Genomic DNA, 22,375 nt, shown 5'->3' with positions numbered 1-22,375 from the left:
CTTCATTAACTGGTGCCAGCCTGTTCTATTATATTTGGATGTTTATTTCTCAATTTGATATTAAGTCAATTTAGGTGGCAGGAAATTTTTAACAAAGTAACAAGACTACAGATAAACAGGCTAAGAAATAAGAAAATACCCCACTGAGGGCAAATACACAAATGTGAATAAATCATGTTTGTTTTTTTTACATAAATTACTGTAATGTCTAAACCTGTCCATTCTCCCTCATAAAAATGTTGCGTGAAAGCCATTGCCTGAAGGTCTCCAGGTGAACCGGTCCCAGGTCTCTGCTTGCCTCAGTTTAACTGTCATATTTCACTTCTCAGAAAGCGCGCTCAAACACACCTCAGTCATACCCACGGAACACACCGACACAATAGCAACAGGTGACGAGCTGCATCTGGGCAGAGCTCAGCTACAATGAGTAATGGTTCATGTGTCATACTGTAACTATCATAATTTTGCTCTGAGGCCAACAGGCCTCACAGGAAACCAGTGCGAGGGGGTGTGACGCCAAACGCTGCAGCACATTTTCCTGGGTCACACAAATTAATGATCCATGTAAAATCAGAATTACAAACTAGTTACTGGACTTTGAGCCTGATGTAATCGGGCTAAAGTAACCACCCCTTAGTCATTTTAAACAGTTCCCGTAATTACATGTTTTATTAGGCGTCATGAAAACCCGCGCAGACAGCTTAAATAAGATAATCAGTAAAAGCTGGATTTGCATTCAGACACAAGCTTTGTTCACCAGAGAAGCCGAACATCAAATATAATTCTCTCTATAGCAGAAACGTACAACATGGACAGCTGCGTTGGGCTAGTCTAACGTTGATGACACAGCATCTCAAAGCAGCTGTGCACCTGTGTACATAAGCTGATCTCCTTATTGACAAAGATGAATGAGTCCGTGCCAGTGTTTGCCAAAGCCACCAGCGGAGATTGCACTCCAGCCAATTACAGACCAGCGTACAGCCGCTATAAAACACGTGTGCATGAGTGAAAACGCTGATGTGTCCAACCTTTCATTAAAAAAAAAAAAATGACAGACAGTCTGCAGACACTGGTTTTCTGAGATAAATGTTTACAGTGCGGCAAAAAAAGGGGACAGTTTTACTTGTTTTACACCCTAAAGCATCAGTGGATGAGCGATGCCGGTCACAGTATTTTATATTCATGTCATAAATCAGATTCCTCGCGTCACTTTATCGCGTGGACAGCGGGATTTCTTTTTGGTTCAGGTCAGATATCTTTAGATGGGAATGGAGACGATGGTTGGGAGCGGACCGATAGGGGGCGGGTTGTACTTCTCAACCCTCATCAGCCGCCGCAGAATATCCTCCCGGTCTCGGGGCCACCTGTAGATGTGCGTGTTCTGAAGCCAGCTGGGGACGTGGCACTGAGGAGCACAGGACGAGTGTGAGGGCATCGTTGTGAAACAGCTAGCAGCGAAGGGAGGACCGCCACCTCTGCATGTCCCCCCCTCTCCTGCGGTGGAGCTCAAAGCTTACCTTCGTAGCCCCGGGGAACAGGATGGGAATGAACCTGAAATTCTTGCTCCCATTCTGGATGAACTCATTCTGGAGCTGCATCACACAGACGTGCAAAAAATAAACAGAGGGCAGACGGAAAGGTGCACAATTCAGCCTCCATGGCTACAAACCTGTTTATGTATATAGACAGTGTTAAAAGTCCTCTCGTCGTTGGCCAGAAGAGGCGAGGCGGTCACCGTTTCATAGTACTTGGGGCTGATGATGATGATGATCAGATACCCCTTCTGTGTGAAGTACACAACACCCTTGTTACTACCGACGGCCCTCGTTTGCTGCCGTTTACCAGCGTTTGATGTTTTCACCTCGCTGAGGAAGCGCTCCATGAAGTCGATCTTGCTGATGCTCCTCAGCTGCTGCTCAAAAACATCAATCTGGAGACAAATGAAGGTTCCGGTCAGAAAACTGGAGACCTACATCATTAAAACAAACAAACAACCAAACATATCCATACATGCGTGTCAAAGCCGTTGTGTCGGAGCAGAGCGGCGAAGTTGATGACATCATTCACATGTTTGTCGTTGTCCGCCTCGTAGGTGATGAAAACCCGCCCTGGATTCCAACAAAGTCAATGAATGATGTTGATGGTATTCAGCGGTTCAATAAATGATCCAACGATTAACTCTTACTCTGCTCCAGTGACAGCGGCGTGCTGTACGCGTGGTTGTTCTGCTGGGACGGAGATTTGTGACCCCTGCATGAGGTTAAAGTTCACATTTAGTCCGAGGGGCCTGTGATGTCATCCGAGAGGCTCAAGTATGATCAAGATACTCACATTTGGGTGCATCCCAGTCCAGGAAGTAGGAAGTTACCTGGATCTAAAAGAGAAAAAAGAAACTAATATCTTATGTGTCCTAATTCCAGTTAGCTGTAAAGGTGGGCGTCCTGTTGGCTAAATCGCAGCAGACTTACAGCACGTATCGTTCGCTGGGTGGTGCTGCGGCCACGGGGGTTTGTTGGGCGCCGCTCTCCTGGAGAAGGCCTCTGCAGGGCACTGTGCACAGCAGCCAGCACCTTGAGGCGGGCACGAATATGGAGGCAAGTTGTGATGGCGCAGGTTAGCTGAAGGTGGGTTGGAGCACAGGGACAGAGGCTGTTCTAGGCTGCTCGTGTTCGTGCTGCCAGGCAGGGACAGAGACCTGCACCCCGACAGGCAGTCGCTTCCAGCAGAGCTGGGAAAATCCATCTGGCTCAAATAGGAAGGCAAGCTTTTGGGGTACCCCGACCAGCTGCTGGCAAAGCTCGGGTGGAGCCGGGAGCCGTTGGCCTGGCTGGGAAACGGAGTGGGTTGGCCGTAAGCAACAGCAAAGCTGTGGGAGGAGGGGTACGAGAAGTAGCTCGGGCCAGGCGGCTGGAGATTGAGGTAGTGACCGCGTTCCGGATCCTGGACCATCCCGAAGGACGAGTCATCTGCCAGGGTGGGATGTTCTGGATGGATGCTGTGGTCTGTCGGAATAAAGGTGGGGGCTGGCCTGCAGACATTGCTGGCTTCTTGCCCCAGAGTGCTCATGGTCTCGTCATGCTCTTCGGGCAGGTTGTAGTGACTTTCCAGGTACCTGCTCCAAGAAAAGCTCAGTCAAACACACGAGTCCAAGTAGGCTGGTTAGCAGAAGAGCTGCCAGAACAACTCCAGCGCACTGCGAGAGTGCCCTTGAGCAAGGCCCCTGTCTGGGGCTCACTCTGACACCTCAAAGACTGCGTGTGCATTTGTTCTTCGCAAGTTCATGCACTAGTGTTTGTTTAAAAAACAGCAGTTTTCCCATCCTGGGTGATATAAATGTAGCATTATTCCTCCTCTGAATCCCGGGACACATGTCCTCTAACTTAGGGACATCTAGAAAAGCCGATTTGTGCGGCGTGACCATATCGACTTCCTCCCCAGCAGCCCAAACACGAGCAGATCTCAGCTCTCAACACCCATCAATTTAGAATTAAAACTAATATTAAACGCTTGTTTTACTGCTGTCTTCCACCGGAAAGCAGGGTCCGGAAGACAAAGGGCCGTTTTCTCACCTCTCTGGCGCTGAAGGAGCGGAGACCGACGTCGTCATCATCATGGGGCCCCTCCGACATCCATGTGTGTCCGCTATAAGTGGCACCAAATATCTGCGGTGGACACATCAAAGTCTCAACAATATCATCCCAGAATTTACGCCTGCCCACGTTGCTGTCGCTGTGCTTTTTGATTCACACAGGAAGCCATTTAAAAACACGATAAAGTGTCTCCCACACAGGGGACTTTCCTTCAGCAGTTGACATTCTCACCCTCCTGAACGAAGTATATATTTATATATATAGTGTGAGAGAGAGAGATTTAAAACTACACTTTTTAACGCCATCAGTGGGGAAAAAGTTGCGTTTTACGCATTAGACACAAACAGTCACCATCTCGTAGTTTGACACAAAATGGGACGCGTCATATTCAAATGTAATATGAAGTGAGGGCTGTAAAAGATTAGTTTGCCTTCCATAAAAGCCCTGTAAAGTTTTTTGTAAAGCCCTGTAAAGAAACGTAGCTTTCCTTGTATAACCTCTACACACAGCATTTATGACGTACACAACCACGATACAGGGATCCACGCCACTGAATTCAACTATACGCGTCATTTCGTGTTTAAAAATGAGATTACATGTTGATTATTGTCGCTAGTCCGTCTGTGAACAGATTACGTGCTGATTATTGTCGCTAGTCCGTCTGTAAACATGTCAATTTAAAAAGGTTTAAAACAAACACAAACCTCCAACAGGTGACGCAGCTTCTTCCGCGTCGTCAAGTTTACTGTCACTCGTCCTAAACACGGCAGAGAAATGTTGCAACTCAGCTGTCGATCTTTTTAATGGCGACCTAAGCGCCTCCTCTGTTCAAACTCCACCTTTACGTTTTACTTTACACATCACGTCACTCACACGCAGTGAATTTCGAAGGGAATTCAAGCTGGTTTATTTTTGATACAGATCAAAGTCACGTTTCAATTTTCAACCTTCCTCCCTCTGAAGTTGTTGAAAGTCCCCTCACAACAATGTTCTGCGTCAAAATCAATGAGGCTGAGGGACTTTTCCTGGTTCTTCCTGATCCACCCATCACAGGTGACACTTTGCCCTGAATCGCCATTTCAGGCTAGCGGAATGAAGTTGACCAGTTGCCCCTCGCCTGCAGCTGGAGCTTACCCGCTTTGTCCAAATTTGGTTTTGAAGCAGCCCACATATTGCACAATCACATATTCTAACATAAAAGTTAACCAGGCACTGATTTCAATGGAGTCTTATTAAAATTTAGAAAATAAGTGGTTAAAATGCTTGTCAGGTTCTTTAAAATGTCACACAATAGGATCACAGAAGACAGTGTTTACAAAAGAACAAGTAGGAATTGTCCAGAAGCAGACTAGGAATTGTCCAGAAGCAGACTTCCAACCAGGCCGTCGTCATGGCGCCAGCGTGTGGGTAACGCCGCACCAAATCCTTTAGTTCCTGTTAATGCAAATCAAAACAGATTGAAAAAAATAAAAGCTGCTCCCGGGCTCTTCATTCATACGAAAACAGAAAGACCCACAGGAAACGTCAAAGCTTACCTGCGTGTGGACACTGTTGTCCACTTCTGCGACTGTGTGCGTGACCTCAGGAGCTCCTCCACGTCTCCATCAGAAGTGCTGCAGCTTAGGCGTCAAACACTTGATGCATGCGAGGCGAAGCATGAAAAGGATATGTGATAAGATAGCGGGCCGGTCGCTTCCTCTCTGATGCTAGCAGGTTGTAGAAAAACACGTGGACTCTTCTCATGAAACTGGGCAGTTTCCTGCGGAGCCCCGAGGAACAGGCCAGCAGCCAGATGCCGCCTCGTGTGTGTCCTCACTCACGCTGCTTGAGCTCTGCGTGTGTGGCGATGCCGAGGTGGTTCCCTGGTGTGTTTTGCCATCCTGCTGTGATCGTATCTGCCAGCTGAGTTAAGATCAAACAGCTCTCGCTATCCTAAGCAGACAAATAGCAAAGATACATGAAGGTGGGGATGCCCCTGGAAGCCAGGTGCTTCCTGATGAGCCTCTGTGTCCGATCCGAGGGGGATGCACCCTCGCTTTTGGAAGGGGGAGGGAGAGAGAGAACTGAGAGGCTTAAAATATTAGAAATATTAGCTCATTTTTTTTGCTGCCTGGAATGAATCAGGAACGCCTGTAAATCCTTCCAACAGCTTTTCAGCAACTGCTTGTGCCTCCAGTTAAGCCACGCCCACCACGACGCAGTCTCCCCGTTTACCGACTGCACAGGGAGGTCTACACACTCCGGGTTGTGAGCTTGAGTTTCGTACCTTTGCTCTCCTTAGATGCCACGTTAATCGTCTTCAGACCTTTGTCCAGAGCGCTCAGATGAATCCCACACCGACATCTGGGACATTTGTCATCTATGGGGAGGAACATCACATTCTCAATATCCAAATCTGAAAGAGACATTAAGTTGGCACATTAGGGGGCTTCACAGGTGTATGATGTATAACTGATAACAAACCTTTCACCTAGCCTGCCAGTTCATACTGCTTCCGTGGTTCGTCGGATCTCATTTCCAGGGCTGTAAACAAGCCTCCATTGCCCCAACAGCCTGAGTTGTCAACAAAATAAACCCCAACATAAATTCCCAAAGCAGTATTTGTGACCACGCTGCCTGTAATAATATAAGCCCGTGCAGATCTGCATAGCAACACAGTGGATGATGATGGCGTCCCCCTCAGTGCTGTGAGGATGAGTGACATCCCCCAGGACGTAATGGATGCCCAATTCTGTCGAGCCCACATTGCCTAACCTTTCTTCTGTTTCTGCTTCTGCTTCACTGTCCGCAGGTGGCAGTGACTGTGTTCTGTAGCCACATGACTCCCACCATGCCATTCTGCATGATAAGAAGATAGTGAGATCCTCCTGAAAGTGGTCTGTTCTGGGAAGTTTTGAAAGCCTGCAAACCTCACGTCTTGAGGGGCGAGACGTGCACAGTGAGAAAGATGGAAGGTTGGAGTGGTGCAACTGGGAAGAGTGACCAACATGAGCCCATGCGGCGATTGCTAACACAGTTTTGTGCTAACCAAGCCTTTTAATAGGAAGTGGTCCATAAGACCTTAAGTACCACCAGTGGGGCATATTAGAATGATCCTCAGTTTATCTACTGTGCTACCGGTACTGTGGGGGCACCTTCTGAGGGACAGCCTACATCTAACCCTCATGAAAGTCACCAACGACATCCTCCTCTCCTCAGACTCTGGCCTCCTCATAGCTTCATCACGCTTGACGTTACTGCAGCCATAACGATTTTCTGATGGTTGCTTTGTGTTCTAGGTACCTCACAAAAGGTTCTCTTTACTTCGATTAGGGAAGGTCTCCTGAAAAGCACTATACAAATAAAATGTACTACTAATATCCTCCCTAATATTAGAGTCCTGCCCTCACAAAAAGGTCTGGCACAAAAATGTGGAAAAAAAACAACTTTATCTCTCAAGTTTTTTTTAGTTTTTTTAATTTATTTTATTTGTTTTTTAGTATTCTTACACCACAAACTAGAAAATCTTGAAAACATGATAAAAATTTACACTACTCTCAAAGAAACATGACAAAAAAAGTACCCTGTTACGCTGACGTTTAGCTTATAGCTGCGCATAATAAAAGTACCACAGTGATGCCAATTAGGCTTCCGCTGCTCATACTGACGTTGTGTTGAGTTCGTCTGAAAACTGCCACTGTTCTCTCCAGACTTCATCATCAATAATGACACTTGAGGTGGGCTGGGAGGCGCATTAAGCGGACACTGCAAGGCCTCATCTGGATCCTCTCTACTTTTGTTTTCTTTGCTTGAAAACTAAAAGGACCTAAGCTGGCTTGCTCATAGCTTCGTCTGCAGGAATCATAAACAGGAGTATTTAAAAACAATGACAATAACGGACACACAGTATCTAAAGGCGGCAGAATTCATTTCCTAAAACTGGGGTTTTATTACGCCGCTGCTTTATTAAAGCTACGTCAGCCCTATAAAACACCAGGCACGTTTGCTTTGTCCGTGCTCTAGAAGGATGGCGGAGACCATATCAGCTCCGGCTCCGCCACAGCTCCGGCATTCTGGAGCACAGCGCAGCACGTGCACAGAATGGACCCGCACTTTTAAAATATATTTGCATGTAAAATAAACCCAACACATAATAAATAATCCATCAGCTTGACATTTGTATTGAAATAAAGGAATCGCACATAGTGGAGGCACACAGACTCAACGGGAACAGATTATTCGTAATAATGCCTCCTTCTGTGGCTCCTTTATACACTACAAAGTGGTAATGTTGAGCGATTCTGTGTGAATTATTAAAGCACCCCGACACGTTCTTCCCGTCTTTAGTGAATGCAGAACAGTAGCAGAATAGTAACCTTAACTGTTCAATGAATTTTAAGCCCATTGACTTGGTAACGCAGACCCCAGATTCTATCTGCTGCTGGTGGAGGTCAACACATTGACGCACTCATCGCGCACGTATGCGCACGTTCCTTGCAGAAGTCGGTGCGTTTCAAGTGTATCGAGTGAATATCACAATAACACAATATTGATATCGTGATAGCAGCTTCCTTCATCTTTCTTCCCTGCAGTAGATGAACATGACCCCAAACACAATTGGGTTTTGTGTAGAATGGTCAATATTTGCATCCCGCTACCACAACAACCCAACATGTCCTTTCAATTAGACACCGGATCAAATGAAAAAACCTTTCTAAAAGGGGCGAATTTGTAATTGAGTCCTAATTCCTTATGTATAGCCCACCGTCTCAGTATGGTAAAGATATGTAATAAATATTAACTCATCACACTAATCTGGAATTTTAAACTGGGAGAAATAGATGAGATGTGAAACCCATTCAGTTTTCACTCTTAACTGACGTCATCATTGATCATCGAGTGTCCATTCGACACAAAGCACCTTGCATTTATAAGTTCTACACTGAAAAGGTTGCTACTGTTGAGACTGTGTGTCAGCTTTAGAGACTAAGACCACATGAGATCCCTTTGGTGGATCTTACACAAATGATCAAAAATAGAGAACAGGGTAAGAGAAAAAAAGCCTACTTTTTGTTGTTTATCTTCTTCTGCACATTACGCCTCTTCGCTGTTGGCTCATCTCTTTCTTGAGACTCCACATATTTCCTCTTCTTGGGATTCTTTATAGTTAAAGAGTGTACAACAAAAGGAGAAACAAAAGGAAAACTTTAAACATCTATAATTTTCTTCTATATTCTCTAAAACAGGGGTGCTCAATACACCAATCATCCGTCCCGTCACTTGATTGATATACAGGGCAGCCAGTCAGATGGTATCTGAATTCTTTTGACACTTATGTCACTGGGCATGCACAAACAATGGCTCTAAGTGCAGCAAAGCTAACAAGCTAGTCAGTTTGTTACCACTAATTTTTCGTTTTCGTTATTTTCTCTCAAACTTCAGAAAGGCTATAAAAATGAGCAGGGGAGCTGGACCAATTAAGAAGAATCAAACTTTGTTACAGAATGGGAGGAGGACTTTTTTTTCACGATGACATTTTCAAAGTGCGTTTGCCTCATCTGCCAGTCTACCATCGCAATACAAAAGGAGGTAAATGTGGGGCGGCATTTTCGGACTGTTCATGGAAAATACACCAAATTCCTGCCGAAAAGCGAGCTGAGAAAGAGAAAGGGGAAGGAACTAAAGCCCCAGTTTTAGGGACAGCAGTCATTTATCACAATGGAAAAAATGTACAGAGTTAATTATGTTGTGTTGTGCAACATATGTGGTTATGCAACATACATCAATATAAATTGTAGGAATCCTCAATATATTTCTAAAAAAATATAATAGGTTCATCATTTTGGTCATTTCATAAGTAGCTGAAAAAGTGTGAGCACCCCTGCTCTAAAATGACAAATGGTTGAGCCCAGACAATACTTCACACGATCAAATAAAGGCAGCAGCAATAATGTACTGAGGATCAAGACGACACTTACAACAGTCCTCTGGCGCAGAGTTCGACTCCCTTTTGATTCAAGGAACTCAGCCATCCATTCTTTCATTACCATTTGAAACAGCACTTTGTCTGCAGCACTGGGAACCTTACTATAATCTTTCCCTTCAAAATAGTACAAGTGATCTGAAAGATGAGACAACAGAGAAGAGTAAACAAAGGAAGTCCTTTAGCTAGTCGGGACAGGGGGAAATGGTGTAAACCAAAAACAAGAAAACATACTCTGCCCAGAGCTGGAGCATTCCTCTTCCTCTGAGGAGGATGACAACCGCCTGGTTAAATCCTCATTCACCCACTGACCATCACGGGATGGTCCCAAGATCTTCTCCAGGTTGAGTTCTTGGACCGAGCTCTCTTCTGATGACAAGAGCTTATCCAGACCAAACGTCAAGATCTCGCTGAGCTGAAGAGGATCAGACACATTAAAAGTCACAACTGAGCTCCCTGTAATCATCAACATGTTGAATTCAGTGAATAATTGTGTGAATTCATCAACCTGCAATCCAGCAGAAGCTGACTCAGCCTGCTCCAGCAAAGAGAACCGTCCATCCTCGATGACAGTTTTGGTGAGGTTCAACTTGGACACAGCTCTGCAGTACATTATTTCCTCCACAGTGTCTCTCCCGATAAGGTGGATAATTTTTACAGGTCTAGAATTTGTTACAGTTTTGATATTGTAGACTTTAGATTGTGAGAGTAGATTTTAATAGAATGCTCCATGTCAGGCTGAGGTCTAGCAGGGGTTGACAAACTATTTAGATACAACTATGTATCTCTAACTATTGTTAGTCATGAGCGTCACCTGTTCTGTCCAATCCTGTGGCAGCGTGCAGCCGCCTGCAGGTCGTTGTGAGGGTTGAAGTCACTGTCTATGAAGATGACCGTATCGGCAGCTGTGAGATTCAGGCCCACTCCCCCTGCAAAAGACTTTTTTTCTTAATAAGGCATTTAAAAACTCTTCAACTGTTCTTTGTTCAAGATTTCCACACCAACAATTACAATCTCCAGCATGTAATCCGGTTTGTCTCTGTAAAGGCTGTTGGTCTTATTTACACAAGAGTATCAAACGGCTCTAATCTCATCCCCCATCTCTCAACTACTGGTGCAGCCTCTGCTCTTACATTTAAAAATTCACAGCACTTCACAGGAGTTATGATGACTCAAAACAGTAGAGTATGCTCAAAATAAGAAAGATGGATGATGTGATGTATATAATAAGGTTAGGATTTCACTCTAAATGTGGTACAAATTCATTCAAATGTATTGTATGACTCAGTTTATGATTTAATTTACCTGCTTTGGTGCTGAGCAGAAATGCAAAGATGTCATTGTTGCTGAAGTTTTTCACTGCTTGGTCTCGATCCTCCCCACGGATGGACCCATCCAGACGCTCATAGCTGTAATCTGTGATAAACACAAAGTTGTAAGAGGGGAAAAAACAGAGAACCGAGAACCTGGAGTTTGTTCAAGTTAAAAAATAAATACAGATTAACCAGAACCAGTAGTATAGTTTAGTCTGGGATGCATAACATCCCTCCTTGGCGGAGATAACAAAATTTGAATCAAAAACCTGAGCTTTCCTTTTTACCTTTGTACTCCATGTAATCCTCAACTATGTCCAGCATCCTCGTCATCTGAGAGAACAGAAGGACTCGGTGGCCTCTTCAACAGCAGAAATGAAAAGGAAAAAGAAAATTAGCTCAGAGTATCACCAGGGGGAGCCAAATCACACGCAGATGAGTGAACTAACTTTTTGTGAAGGACACTCAGGATGTTGTTCAAAAGGGAAAGTTTCCCACTAGCTTCAATGAGATGCTCCCCCATCTCAAAAGGTTCTGGTTCCACCCCTAAAAACACATCAGAGAACGATAACATCTCAGCATGGTTTCAGCATTGCCTCTAGTTGCACTGGGAACCTACAATGTGTCTCACCGTCAAACAAGTAGGGATGGTTTACGCATTTTCTCAAGTTTATCAAGATGTTCAGAAGCCGGTTCTTGTGGCCATGATCATTTTGAAATGCCTCTAAAAACAAAAATGCGATATGATCTCATAAATTTATATAAATATTTTACTGTCACCTTCAGACATCCAGTATAGACCATAGTACAGGAGAGTGAACACATCTCACCCAGATCTTTCATCAGAACGGCCTTGTAGTATTTCTTCTGAAGTGCAGTCATGCCATGATAGATCACCAGCTCCATCTTATTTGGCACTTCAACGTCCACTTCTCCCTTGACTCTACGAAGCAGAAAAGGCTCCAGGCGCTCCTGCAGCTCAGCAGCTGCATATAGAGTAACAGGTACATGCCAAGTCAGGGGTAATTGTACTTATCAAACTTTGTATACAATAAAAAAACTACGTACATTAAACTATACCATCTCTCTCTTTGTACTCAGAGTCTTAAAGTAATGTAGAATAGCCATTATTTCAGTCAGCTTACCAAGAGCAGGCTGGTGTTGTAGATTACAGTACGATGTGATGAAATTATCTATGTTATCTGCTTTAAAGGTCGTGGGCTGAATGAAGTTCAGTAAGGAGTAGAGCTCCTGCAGGTTGTTCTGAATGGGTGTCCCGGTCAACAGGAGCCTGAACTTCACTGAGAACTGCACGGATGTAAAACAAAGAGGAAGGTTTGAAAACTCTTTAAAGATACAAAGAAATAAAAAAGGTTCAGTTTTAAGATGCAGCTCATCACCGCTTTTAAAGATTGGTGCAGTTTTGAAAACTGATTCTTCAGCCGGTGTGCTTCGTCTACAACAAGCACTGCCCACGTGAACCTGAGGAGCAGAAAAGACAAGTAGGTTTAAATGTTGTTATAGCTTCAGAATAATTCACAAAGTTTAATTGCCACAACACACCTTCTCAAGAACGAAGCATCCTTGAGACAAAGCTGTGAATCAAACATACATATTGATAAAAGTCTATTTCAATATTCTGTAAATCGTAAAATTTAACTTTTATCATTGCATAAACCACTGACCTCATATGTAGTGAGCAGAACGTCAAACCCCTGTGAGTCCATTTCGGTCTGAAGTTCAGCCCGTCTCGCTTTGTCACCTTTGTAACACAGTACCTTCAGGGAGGGGGCAAATCTGGAATCAAACACATCACAATTAAGGTTTTATACCTGTAGTCAAGAGCGTGAGATAAATATCAACAGAGCAGATTATGGAAAATGAACCACATATGTGAATGTAACCCTACTTGAACTCCTTTCTCCAGTTCTCTAGAACAGACAGTGGACTCAGCACCAAGAACGGACCCTTGTTCCGAAGTGCTCCAGACACATATAGCAACAGAGAGATCGCCTGTTGATAGATTATAATGTGTTACCATGTATGACAACGTTATAGGCAGAAGCTAAGACATTTGATAACTGATAACACCAAACACCTGAGGAAAAAACAATGTTATTGGATTTTATAAGATTTCACAGACAAGAGAAAAATCAGTGATTACAGTACAAACAACAATATCAGTAATAATAATAGTTGTAGTAACAAGATGTGGCCAGTAGTCGGTCAGAAACAGAAAGGAGAGCTCATCTGATTGGTGGTAGGTTTAGTGGACGTTATTAAAAGCTACATATGCCTAAAACATTGTTCTTGAGGGTTTTCTGAAACTATGCTGAAAAAATAAATACTTCGTCAGAGATCATACCTGGCATGTCTTGCCTAAACCCATCTCATCCGCTAAAATGCATCCCCGCTGTTTCTGGAAACACTTTGATAACCACTGGACACCATCCAGTTGGTAAGACTTCAGCTGGATCCCTGTGAGGAGAATAATATTTGCACTTATATTGTAAATGCAATTTTAAACTAACTACGGGCTACTACGGAATTTTGACAGACAAAAAAAACAACTTCTTAATTAAGTTTAGCACTGTCTGCCGCCTTATTAAAAAAAATGAAGTCATAAGTCAAAAGAGCAGCTCCTTACCCCTTAAACCCCACCTCTCCAAGGCGCTCTGATTGAACATTTCGTTTCACTTCCGGAACGTGTCACGTGAGTGCAACGTCACAGGGCCGCGCGGTCTTCAAATCTACAAATAGATATAAACAAACGCATTTATCGATATATCGCAAGCAAAATAGGTTCCTTATAAAATGTTCACATGTTAAATTGAAGGATGTAGTTAATACTGTATCTGTATGCTCACGATTGGTTCGCCAAGATGTAGTGAATAAAATATCGATATTCGGTGACGGAGTTCGATATCGGCTTCGAATCACAAACTAGTTGCTCTAGAAGGGGGGACCACGCAGCAACGTTCTCTTTTGCAATTTTGAATTATTTTAAATTAGATTAATTCTTTATATCTCTCTGCGACGCAGCCACTACCGTTTCAACGAAGCATATATTGCTTATGGCCTCAATGATCTTTCTTTGATCATTTCTCCTTCATCTAATGGCTTTGATCCCACGTAAGAACAGGCTTTTATGTTGCTCAAAGTAACGAGAACGTTAAAGTAAATACACCTATGTGCTTTTGCATATTTTGTTTGTATTTAGTAAAACATAATGTTTATCTGTACATATCATAAATTTCTATTAAAATATCCCAAAGTTCTATTGTGTATGCTGCCAATGAATTGACCACATTGTAGTGAATAAAATACAGTACCGATATTCGGTGACGGAGTTCGATAGCGGCTTCCAATCACAAACTAGTTGCTCTAGAAGGGGGGACCATGCAACAATGTTCTCTTTTGCAATTTTGAATTATTTTAAATAAGATTAATTCTTTATCTCTCTGTGTGACGCAGCCACTGCTGTTTCAACGAAGCATATATTGCTTATGGCCTCAGTGATCTTTCTTTGATCATTTCTCCTTCATCTAATGGCTTTGATCCCACGTAAGAACAGGCTTTTAGGTTGCTCAAAGTAACGAGAACGTTAAAGTAAATACACCTATGTGCTTTTGCATATTTTGTTTGTATTTAGTAAAACATAATGTTTATCTGTACATATCATAAATTTCTATTAAAATATCCTAAAGTTCTATTGTGTATATGCTGCCAATGAATTGACCACATTGTAGTGAATAAAATACAGTACCGATATTCGGTGACGGAGTTCGATAGCGGCTTCCAATCACAAACTAGTTGCTCTAGAAGGGGGGACCATGCAACAACGTTCTCTTTTGCAATTTTGAATTATTTTAAATAAGATTAATTCTTTATCTCTCTGTGCGACGCAGCCACTACCGTTTCAACGAAGCATATATTGCTTATGGCCTCAATGATCTTTCTTTGATCATATTTCCTTCATCTAATGGCTTTGATCCCAAGTAAGAACAGGCTTTTAGGTTGCTCAAAGCAACGAGAACGTTAAAGTAAATATGCCTGTGTTTTTGCATATTTTGTTTGTATTTAGTAAAACATAATGTTTATCTGTACATATCATAAATTTCTATTAAAATATCCCAAAGTTCTATTGTGTATGCTGCCAATGAATTGTCCAGATTAAGGCTTTTTGTAATTTATTGGTAGTTTTCTTTGACTGATGATGACCTCAGTACTTTTGCTGAACATATAGACACAAAATGACCAAACCACAGAGAATACATAAAATCCACTGCTGATGATTCCAATGCTCCCTTGGTGTAAGTCAAATGCTGCCCACTCTTATGGGTTTCAGAATGTCCCTGCTTGGCTATAGTGACTGACTTGTCAAAGTTGGGCAGTTGACTGGGTTTTATTGCAGTGCTGCCCCTCTAAGCAACAAGGAAGAAGACGCCTCTGATTTGCCACCAGCCAACCACATCATCACTGCCGTAATCATCCATGTATCAGCTCTCAGCTTCTCAAAAGAGAGTTTTTACTCACTGAGGAAACAGTGACATTCCTGTTGTGTGTTGCTTAAGAATCCCTTTGATTCTTCCAACATGCCATAATTCAGAGGCAAACTTGCACTGCATCCGCAGCTTGGCTAGACCATACCCTCACTGGTAGAAACTCGACCCAGATGCAGCACACTAACAGTGGAGGTGTAATTGATACAAAATTTTATTGAACAAATGTCCAGTTCACAGAAAGATGTAAAAGTAATTCCAAAAGAATCCTCTTTTCGACAGGGCGAATATATCCGAAGTTGGGAAAATCATGTAGACAGAAACAGGAGCAGGAGAGATTAGGTCAGGCAAAAAACAAAGTGGTATACTTGGGCAGAGACCAGACTGGCAAGGCCAGAAACAGGCAGGGTTGTTACTGGGAATTGAATCCAAAAATCAATGTTCGAAAATCAGAGATCGAGCCTCAAATAACCTGGCCAAAAGAGTGTTGAATTCTGGGGCTAGATGGGCTGAAGACTGGGGGAGAGTCACACGTGTGCTAGATTGCCTTGATTAAAGTGGAGCAGACTGACAGGTGATGATAAATATGATGAAAAACCAGAATCCACTGAAAAACGGATCATTACAAAATTGAAGTTTGCATCAGCCTGCTGAAGAAAAAAGGATGTCTCAGCATATTGATGCCAAGCTTTCCTAGATTAAGTAATAAGGATAGTTACTGTGTGACATTATACCAAGAGAGGACATTAAATAGATTAGTTCTTCATGTTCACATAGTCTTTACATGGTTCCTATGTTAGTCGGGCTCTTGTTTTAAGATTAAAAATAAATTTTGTGTAGACAATTTAAGTTTATTTTATACCATTTGTTATTTTTTGTAAAAGTAAATATAAATAGTATATTACAACAAAGAATCATTCTAGATTAAGCTAGATTAAGTTTCTGCACATTTTGTATAAGATAATTTTTTTGTCAATACTTTTTAGTATTAAAACAATGCAAGTGCCTAGTTTTGATCTGACCCCTAGGAATACTATTGCCTATCCCTATTGCACTTTCTTGTTTCCATTTGTTTTATCCTCTCTGATGGAGAGAGGTCTGATGGTTCATCGGTTAATGGTAATTTTAATAACTGATATTGTTGCAATTAAAACAAGACAAATTATATCATAATGTGTCTGTGGGTTTTTTTCTTTGTGCAACTCAGTCATTTTCATTGGTCCAAATGAAGTGCACTAACTCAGTGAACACAATATCAAGGACCTGTCCCAATAACTGCCCAACCCTAATGGTCAGACTATTACTTGTGGTGGGTATTTATGCACTGTGAAGTAACCATAAAAATAACCTTCCACCCGTAACTTCAGATGTGGCCTTTAGACAAACTCAACCCCATAAACCAATTCCAAAGGGAACTTGCAGACATTGGATCACAACTACAGGGTGATCCCCGATTTTTCACTGCCTGGTTCATAAACTGTGACAAAAAGAGAGGGAGGGGAGTTCAAGTATTCTAAAACAATTTAATTACAAAACATGAGCAAACCAATTGTGTGACGAATCAGTAGTGTGCATGTGTGCAATATGGCAGCAAAAAACACAACAGCCGTGCCAATGACAATGCCAATGAGGATTTTTTCAAAGTTATTATCCCTGCAACCACAACGGATGAAAATGACCATGAACACAATTTGGGTTTTTTTCATATAACTATCAATATTTGCATCCCACTACCACAACAACCAAACATGTCCTTTCAAATAGCCACTGGATCATATTAAAAAAAACTTTTGAAAAGGAAAAAATATGTAATTGAGTCCTAATTCTTTAGTTATATCCCACTGTCTCGGTATAGTAAAAATGTAACAAATATAAACTCCACTAATTTGTAGTTTTTCACAGGGAGAAATACATGAGATTTGTAACCCATTCAGTTTTTACCCATTAATGACATTGTGATCAGCAAGTGTCTACTCAACACAAAACACCATGCATGTAGGAAGTTCTACACACTTAAAGGGCTGCTACTGTTGTGACTGTTTGTGTGTTGACAGAGGCTAAATACCAGTGTCAGATAAAGTGGCTCAATATTTTCTGTTCTCATTTTTGGGCTCCTTGGGGGATCTAACATAAATTACCAGAAATAGATAATAGGATAAGAGAATTAAAGCCTACATTGTGTGGTATTTCTTCTTCTTCTTCTTCTTCACTTCAGGCCTCTTGGCTGTTGGCTTATGTTTTGTTTGAAACTGCACATATTTCCTCTGACTGGGAATTGTCAAAGTTAAAGACTGTGAAACAAAAGGAAAAACAAAAGGAAAAATGTAACCATGTACAATTTTCTTTTATATTCTTTTAACGACAAATGATTGACAATACTTTACACGATCAAATAAAGGCAGCAGTAATAATGTGCTGAGGATCAAGACGACACTTACAACAGTCTTCTGGCGCAGAGTTCGACTCCCTGTTGCTTCAACGAACTCAGCCTTTTGTTCTTTCATTACCTTTTGAAACAGCACTTTGTCTGCAGCACTGGGAACCTTACTATAATCTTTCCCTTCAAAATAGTACAAGTGATCTGAAAGATGAGACAACAGAGAAGAGTAAACAAAGGAAGTCCTTTAGCTATTTGGGACAGGGGGAAATGGTGTAAACCAAAAACAAGAAAACATACTCTGCCCAGAGTTGGAGCATTCCTCTTCCTCTGAGGAGGATGACAACCGCCTGGTTAAATCCTCATTCACCCACTGACCATCACGGGATGGTCCCAAGATCTTCTCCAGGTTGAGTTTTTGTACAGAGCTCTGTTCTGATGACAAGAGCTTATCCAGACCAAACGTCAAGATCTCGCTGAGCTGAAGAGGATCAGACACATTAAAAGTCACAACTGAGCTCCCTGTAATCATCAACATGTTGAATTCAGTGAATAATTGTGTGAATTCATCAACCTGCAATCCAGCAGAAGCTGACTCAGCCTGCTCCAGCAAAGAGAACCGTCCATCCTCGATGACAGTTTTGGTGAGGTTCAACTTGGACACAGCTCTGCAGTACATTATTTCCTCCACAGTGTCTCTCCCGATAAGGCGGATAATTTTTACAGGTCTAGAATTTGTTACAGTTTTGATATTGTAGACTTTAGATTGTGAGAGTAGATTTTAATAGAATGCTCCATGTCAGGCTGAGGTCTAGCCGGGGTTGACAAACTATTTAGATACAACTATGTATCTCTAACTATTGTTAGTCATGAGCGTCACCTGTTCTGTCCAATCCTGTGGCAGCGTGCAGCCGCCTGCAGGTCATTGTGAGGGTTGAAGTCACTGTCTATGAAGATGACCGTATCGGCAGCTGTGAGATTCAGGCCCACTCCCCCTGCAAAAGACTTTTTTTCTTAATAAGGCATTTAAAAACTCTTCAACTGTTCTTTGTTCAAGATTTCCACACCAACAATTACAATCTCCAGCATGTAATCCGGTTTGTCTCTGTAAAGGCTGTTGGTCTTATTTACACAAGAGTATCAAACGGCTCTAATCTCATCCCCCATCTCTCAACTACTGGTGCAGCCTCTGCTCTTACATTTAAAAATTCACAGCACTTCACAGGAGTTATGATGACTCAAAACAGTAGAGTATGCTCAAAATATGAAAGATGGATGATGTGATGTATATAATAAGGTTAGGATTTCACTCTAAATGTGGTACAAATTCATCAAAATGTATTGTATGACTCAGTTTATGATTTAATTTACCTGCTTTGGTGCTGAGCAGAAATATAAAGATGTCATTGCTGCTGAAGTTTTTCACTGCTTGGTCTCGATCCTCCCCACGGATGGACCCATCCAGACGCTCATAGCTGTAATCTGCATGATAATCACAAGAGCAAAGTTGTAAGAGTAAAAAACAGTGATTAAACTTTTGGAATGCCAAAAGTTAAAACTTTTGGAATGCCAAAAAGTTTGCCAAAAGTTTAATTGGAGTATTTTGTAATCATAACTTCTTTTTTTTTTTTTTTTTTAAAAAGCACTGCTACTTGCTCCTTTATGAACAGTACAAAATACTCTCAAGGTCAGTAAAACTTTTGTAATAAAAATCTGATCTTTGTTTTTTTTCACCCATGTAATCCATGTAATCCTGAACTATGTCCAGCATCCTTGTCATCTGAGAGTACAGGAGGACCCGATGACCACTTCACGAGCAAGCATGAAGAGAAAACGAGAAAGAGAGAAAGAAAATTGACTCAAACTGCCACTAAGTAGAGCCAAATCACACGCAGATGAATAAAGTAACTTTTTGTGAAGGACACTCAGGATGTTGTTCAAAAGGGAAAGTTTCCCACTAGCTTCAATGAACTGCTTCCCCGTTTTAAAAGGTTCTGGTTCCACCCCTAAAAACACATCAGAGAACGATAACATCTCAGCATGGTTTCAGCATTGCCTCTAGTTGCACTGGGAACCTACAATGTGTCTCACCGTCAAACAAGTAGGGATGGTTTACGCATTTTCTCAAGTTTATCAAGATGTTCAGAAGCCGGTTCTTGTGGCCATGATCATTTTGAAATGCCTCTAAAAACAAAAGTGCGATATGAAAAACTCAACCTCAAATTAGTTGATGCTTCTATGGTAAAATCTGAGATGTTGGGATTCACTGCTGAACTCTTTGGAGGTGCAGTTAGGGATATCACCATCAAGTCCTACACAACCAATCTTAATTTATTTTATACATTATATCATAATCTTTATTTTCCAAAATGAATAATGATCTCTAGAAATGATTTAAGCAGTTTACTCCCACCTTCAGACATCCAGTATAGACCACAGTACAGGAGAGTGAACACATCTCACCCAGATCTTTCATCAGAACGGCCTTGTAGTATTTCTTCTGAAGTGCAGTCATGCCATGATAGATCACCAGCTCCATCTTATTTGGCACTTCAATGTCCACTTCTCCCTTGACTCTACGAAGCAGAAAAGGCTCCAGGCGCTCCTGCAGCTCAGCAGCTGCATATAGAGTAACAGGTACATGCCAAGTCAGGGGTAATTGTACTTATCAAACTTTGTATACAATAAAAAAACTATGTACATTAAACTATACCATCTCTCTCTTTGTACTCAAAGTCTTAAAGTAATGTAGAATAGCCATTATTTCAGTCAGCTTACCAAGAGCAGGCTGGTGTTGTAGATTACAGTACGATGTGATGAAATTATCTGTGTTATCTGCTTTAAAGGTCGTGGGCTGAATGAAGTTCAGTAAGGAGTAGAGCTCCTGCAGGTTGTTCTGAATGGGTGTCCCGGTCAACAGGAGCCTGAACTTCACTGAGAACTGCACGGATGTAAAACAAAGAGGAAGGTTTGAAAACTCTTTAAAGATACAAAGAAATAAAAAAGGTTCAGTTTTAAGATGCAGCTCATCACCGCTTTTAAAGATTGGTGCAGTTTTGAAAACTGATTCTTCAGCCGGTGTGCTTCGTCTACAACAAGCACTGCCCACGTGAACCTGAGGAGCAGAAAAGACAAGTAGGTTTAAATGTTGTTATAGCTTCAGAATAATTCACAAAGTTTAATTGCCACAACACACCTTCTCAAGAACGAAGCATCCTTGAGACAAAGCTGTGAATCAAACATACATATTGATAAAAGTCTATTTCAATATTCTGTAAATCGTAAAATTTAACTTTTATCATTGCATAAACCACTGACCTCATATGTAGTGAGCAGAACGTCAAACCCCTGTGAGTCCATTTCGGTCTGAAGTTCAGCCCGTCTCGCTTTGTCACCTTTGTAACACAGTACCTTCAGGGAGGGGGCAAATCTGGAATCAAACACATCACAATTAAGGTTTTATACCTGTAGTCAAGAGCGTGAGATAAATATCAACAGAGCAGATTATGGAAAATGAACCACATATGTGAATGTAACCCTACTTGAACTCCTTTCTCCAGTTCTCTAGAACAGACAGTGGACTCAGCACCAAGAACGGACCCTTGTTCCGAAGTGCTCCAGACACATATAGCAACAGAGAGATCGCCTGTTGATAGATTATAATGTGTTACTATGACAACGTTATAGGCAGAAGCTAACACATTTGTTTTGAGAGGCTCCAGTTAACAATACATCTCGAAATCTAAGTGAAGAATAAAACACACTTTTAAAAAAACAATGTTATACAGAAGTTTCAGAGAATTTCCCAGATAACGAGAAAGATAAGTGATTATTGTACGAACAACAATAACAGTAATAATAGTAGTATTAACAGGATGTGGCCAGTAGTTGGTCAGAAACACGTTTAGGAAGAAAGGAGAGCTCATCTGATTGGTGGTAAGTTTAGTGGATCTTATTAAAAGCTACATATGCCTAAAACATTGTTGTTAAGGGTTTTTTCTGTTTTTTTCAAACCATGCTACCATCCATCTACAGTATGTTGAGCATAAAACTATAAAAATGAAAAATCGACAGAGATCATACCTGACAGGTCTTGCCTAAACCCATCTCATCCCCCAAGATGCATCCCTGCTGTTTATTAAAACACTTAGATAACCAGTGGACACCATTCAGTTGGTAAGACTTCAGCTGGATCCCTGTGAGGAGAATAATTGTACTTTTATTGTAAATAGAATTTTACATTATCTACAGACAAATACAGAATTCTGACAGGACAGGGGGGAAAAAAACCTGAATTAACTAAATATTGTTTTGTTTCCTGATTTGAAATAATTCAACTAATAGAGGCCTTGCAGAGTTAACAGTGAGTTAAACAATAAGACGTAAGAAGCAGCTACCTCTTAAACCCCATTTCTCTATGTCTCTATGAGTGAAGATCTTATAGTTCATCTTATTTTCCTCGTTAACGTTGACAAAAAGTCATATTTCAACATCCAAAAATGCAGTCAACTGGTTCTGGAACATAAACACATTAGTACAAGTCAGAATGAAGCCTCATCACAAAGTTCTGTGTCATGTGAATGGGACGTCACACAGCCTTCAAATTTAGCAACAAACGTGTTTATAAAAAA

General features: G+C 41.7%; 3 protein-coding genes across 4 annotated transcripts; all 3 read right to left on the bottom strand.

Moving 5' to 3' along the window:
- Window positions 1-587: 587 nt before the first annotated feature.
- Window positions 588-4,443, bottom strand: traf3ip2l (TRAF3 interacting protein 2-like). The gene is made up of 10 exons (XM_003973903.3): window positions 4,295-4,443; window positions 3,570-3,662; window positions 2,469-3,112; window positions 2,332-2,374; window positions 2,186-2,250; window positions 2,011-2,108; window positions 1,862-1,930; window positions 1,670-1,783; window positions 1,518-1,592; window positions 588-1,405 (listed from the first exon to the last, which is right to left on the bottom strand). The coding sequence occupies exons 2-10, from the start codon at window positions 3,611-3,613 to the stop codon at window positions 1,259-1,261; spliced, it is 1,299 nt and encodes a 432-aa protein (XP_003973952.2). The 5' UTR covers window positions 3,614-3,662; window positions 4,295-4,443; the 3' UTR covers window positions 588-1,258.
- Window positions 4,444-7,065: 2,622 nt separating this feature from the next.
- Window positions 7,066-17,657, bottom strand: LOC101066517 (chromodomain-helicase-DNA-binding protein 1-like). Of its 2 annotated transcripts, none has more exons than XM_029827809.1 (19): window positions 17,543-17,657; window positions 13,513-13,615; window positions 13,231-13,343; window positions 12,775-12,878; window positions 12,551-12,662; window positions 12,429-12,460; window positions 12,266-12,347; window positions 12,011-12,173; window positions 11,696-11,851; window positions 11,497-11,589; window positions 11,315-11,411; window positions 11,153-11,226; window positions 10,858-10,968; window positions 10,367-10,481; window positions 10,061-10,214; window positions 9,787-9,967; window positions 9,548-9,690; window positions 8,637-8,728; window positions 7,066-7,421 (listed from the first exon to the last, which is right to left on the bottom strand). In XM_029827809.1, exons 2-19 carry the CDS (start codon window positions 13,550-13,552, stop codon window positions 7,289-7,291), a joined length of 1,995 nt encoding a protein of 664 aa, XP_029683669.1. In that variant the 5' UTR covers window positions 13,553-13,615; window positions 17,543-17,657; the 3' UTR covers window positions 7,066-7,288. The 2 variants fall into 2 exon arrangements, with proteins under 2 accessions (XP_029683669.1, XP_029683668.1); XM_029827808.1 differs by lacking the exon at window positions 17,543-17,657 and adding an exon at window positions 13,733-14,022.
- On the bottom strand, window positions 17,362-21,899 carry LOC101066287 (chromodomain-helicase-DNA-binding protein 1-like). Its single transcript, XM_029827811.1, has 16 exons — window positions 21,828-21,899; window positions 21,287-21,390; window positions 21,063-21,174; window positions 20,941-20,972; window positions 20,778-20,859; window positions 20,523-20,685; window positions 20,208-20,363; window positions 19,836-19,928; window positions 19,654-19,750; window positions 19,479-19,552; window positions 19,116-19,226; window positions 18,625-18,739; window positions 18,319-18,472; window positions 18,045-18,225; window positions 17,806-17,948; window positions 17,362-17,658 (listed from the first exon to the last, which is right to left on the bottom strand). Exons 1-16 carry the CDS (start codon window positions 21,849-21,851, stop codon window positions 17,539-17,541), a joined length of 1,761 nt encoding a protein of 586 aa, XP_029683671.1. The 5' UTR covers window positions 21,852-21,899; the 3' UTR covers window positions 17,362-17,538.
- Window positions 21,900-22,375: the final 476 nt, after the last annotated feature.

Source organism: Takifugu rubripes, chromosome 20 (assembly GCF_901000725.2).
Source record: "Takifugu rubripes chromosome 20, fTakRub1.2, whole genome shotgun sequence".
NCBI lineage: Eukaryota > Metazoa > Chordata > Actinopteri > Tetraodontiformes > Tetraodontidae > Takifugu > Takifugu rubripes.
The sequence above is the reverse complement of the archived record's forward strand: the minus strand, read 5'-3'. Positions and strand labels throughout refer to the sequence as shown.

Bases quoted from the DNA above. Each gene is read 5' to 3' on its own strand.
- LOC101066517 (XM_029827809.1), bottom strand. From the start codon at position 13,552: ATGTTCAATCAGAGCGCCTTGGAGAGGTGGGGTTTAAGGG. The intron at 12,348-12,428 runs GTGTGTTGTGGC...TCTGCTCCTCAG, and splicing joins GATGCTTCGTTCTTGAGAAG to GTTCACGTGGGCAGTGCTTG. The intron at 9,691-9,786 runs GTATGTTTTCTT...CTCATCTTTCAG, and splicing joins ATGCTCCAGCTCTGGGCAGA to ATCACTTGTACTATTTTGAA.
- traf3ip2l (XM_003973903.3), bottom strand. From the start codon at position 3,613: ATGATGATGACGACGTCGGTCTCCGCTCCTTCAGCGCCAGAGAG. The intron at 1,931-2,010 runs GTATGGATATGT...ATTTGTCTCCAG, and splicing joins ACAACGGCTTTGACACGCAT to ATTGATGTTTTTGAGCAGCA. The intron at 1,784-1,861 runs GTGAAAACATCA...TACTTCACACAG, and splicing joins TGGAGCGCTTCCTCAGCGAG to AAGGGGTATCTGATCATCAT.
- LOC101066287 (XM_029827811.1), bottom strand. From the start codon at position 21,851: ATGGGTTTAGGCAAGACCTGTCAG. The intron at 21,175-21,286 runs GTAGGGTTACAT...GTTTGATTCCAG, and splicing joins AACTGGAGAAAGGAGTTCAA to ATTTGCCCCCTCCCTGAAGG. The intron at 17,949-18,044 runs GTATGTTTTCTT...CTCATCTTTCAG, and splicing joins ATGCTCCAACTCTGGGCAGA to ATCACTTGTACTATTTTGAA.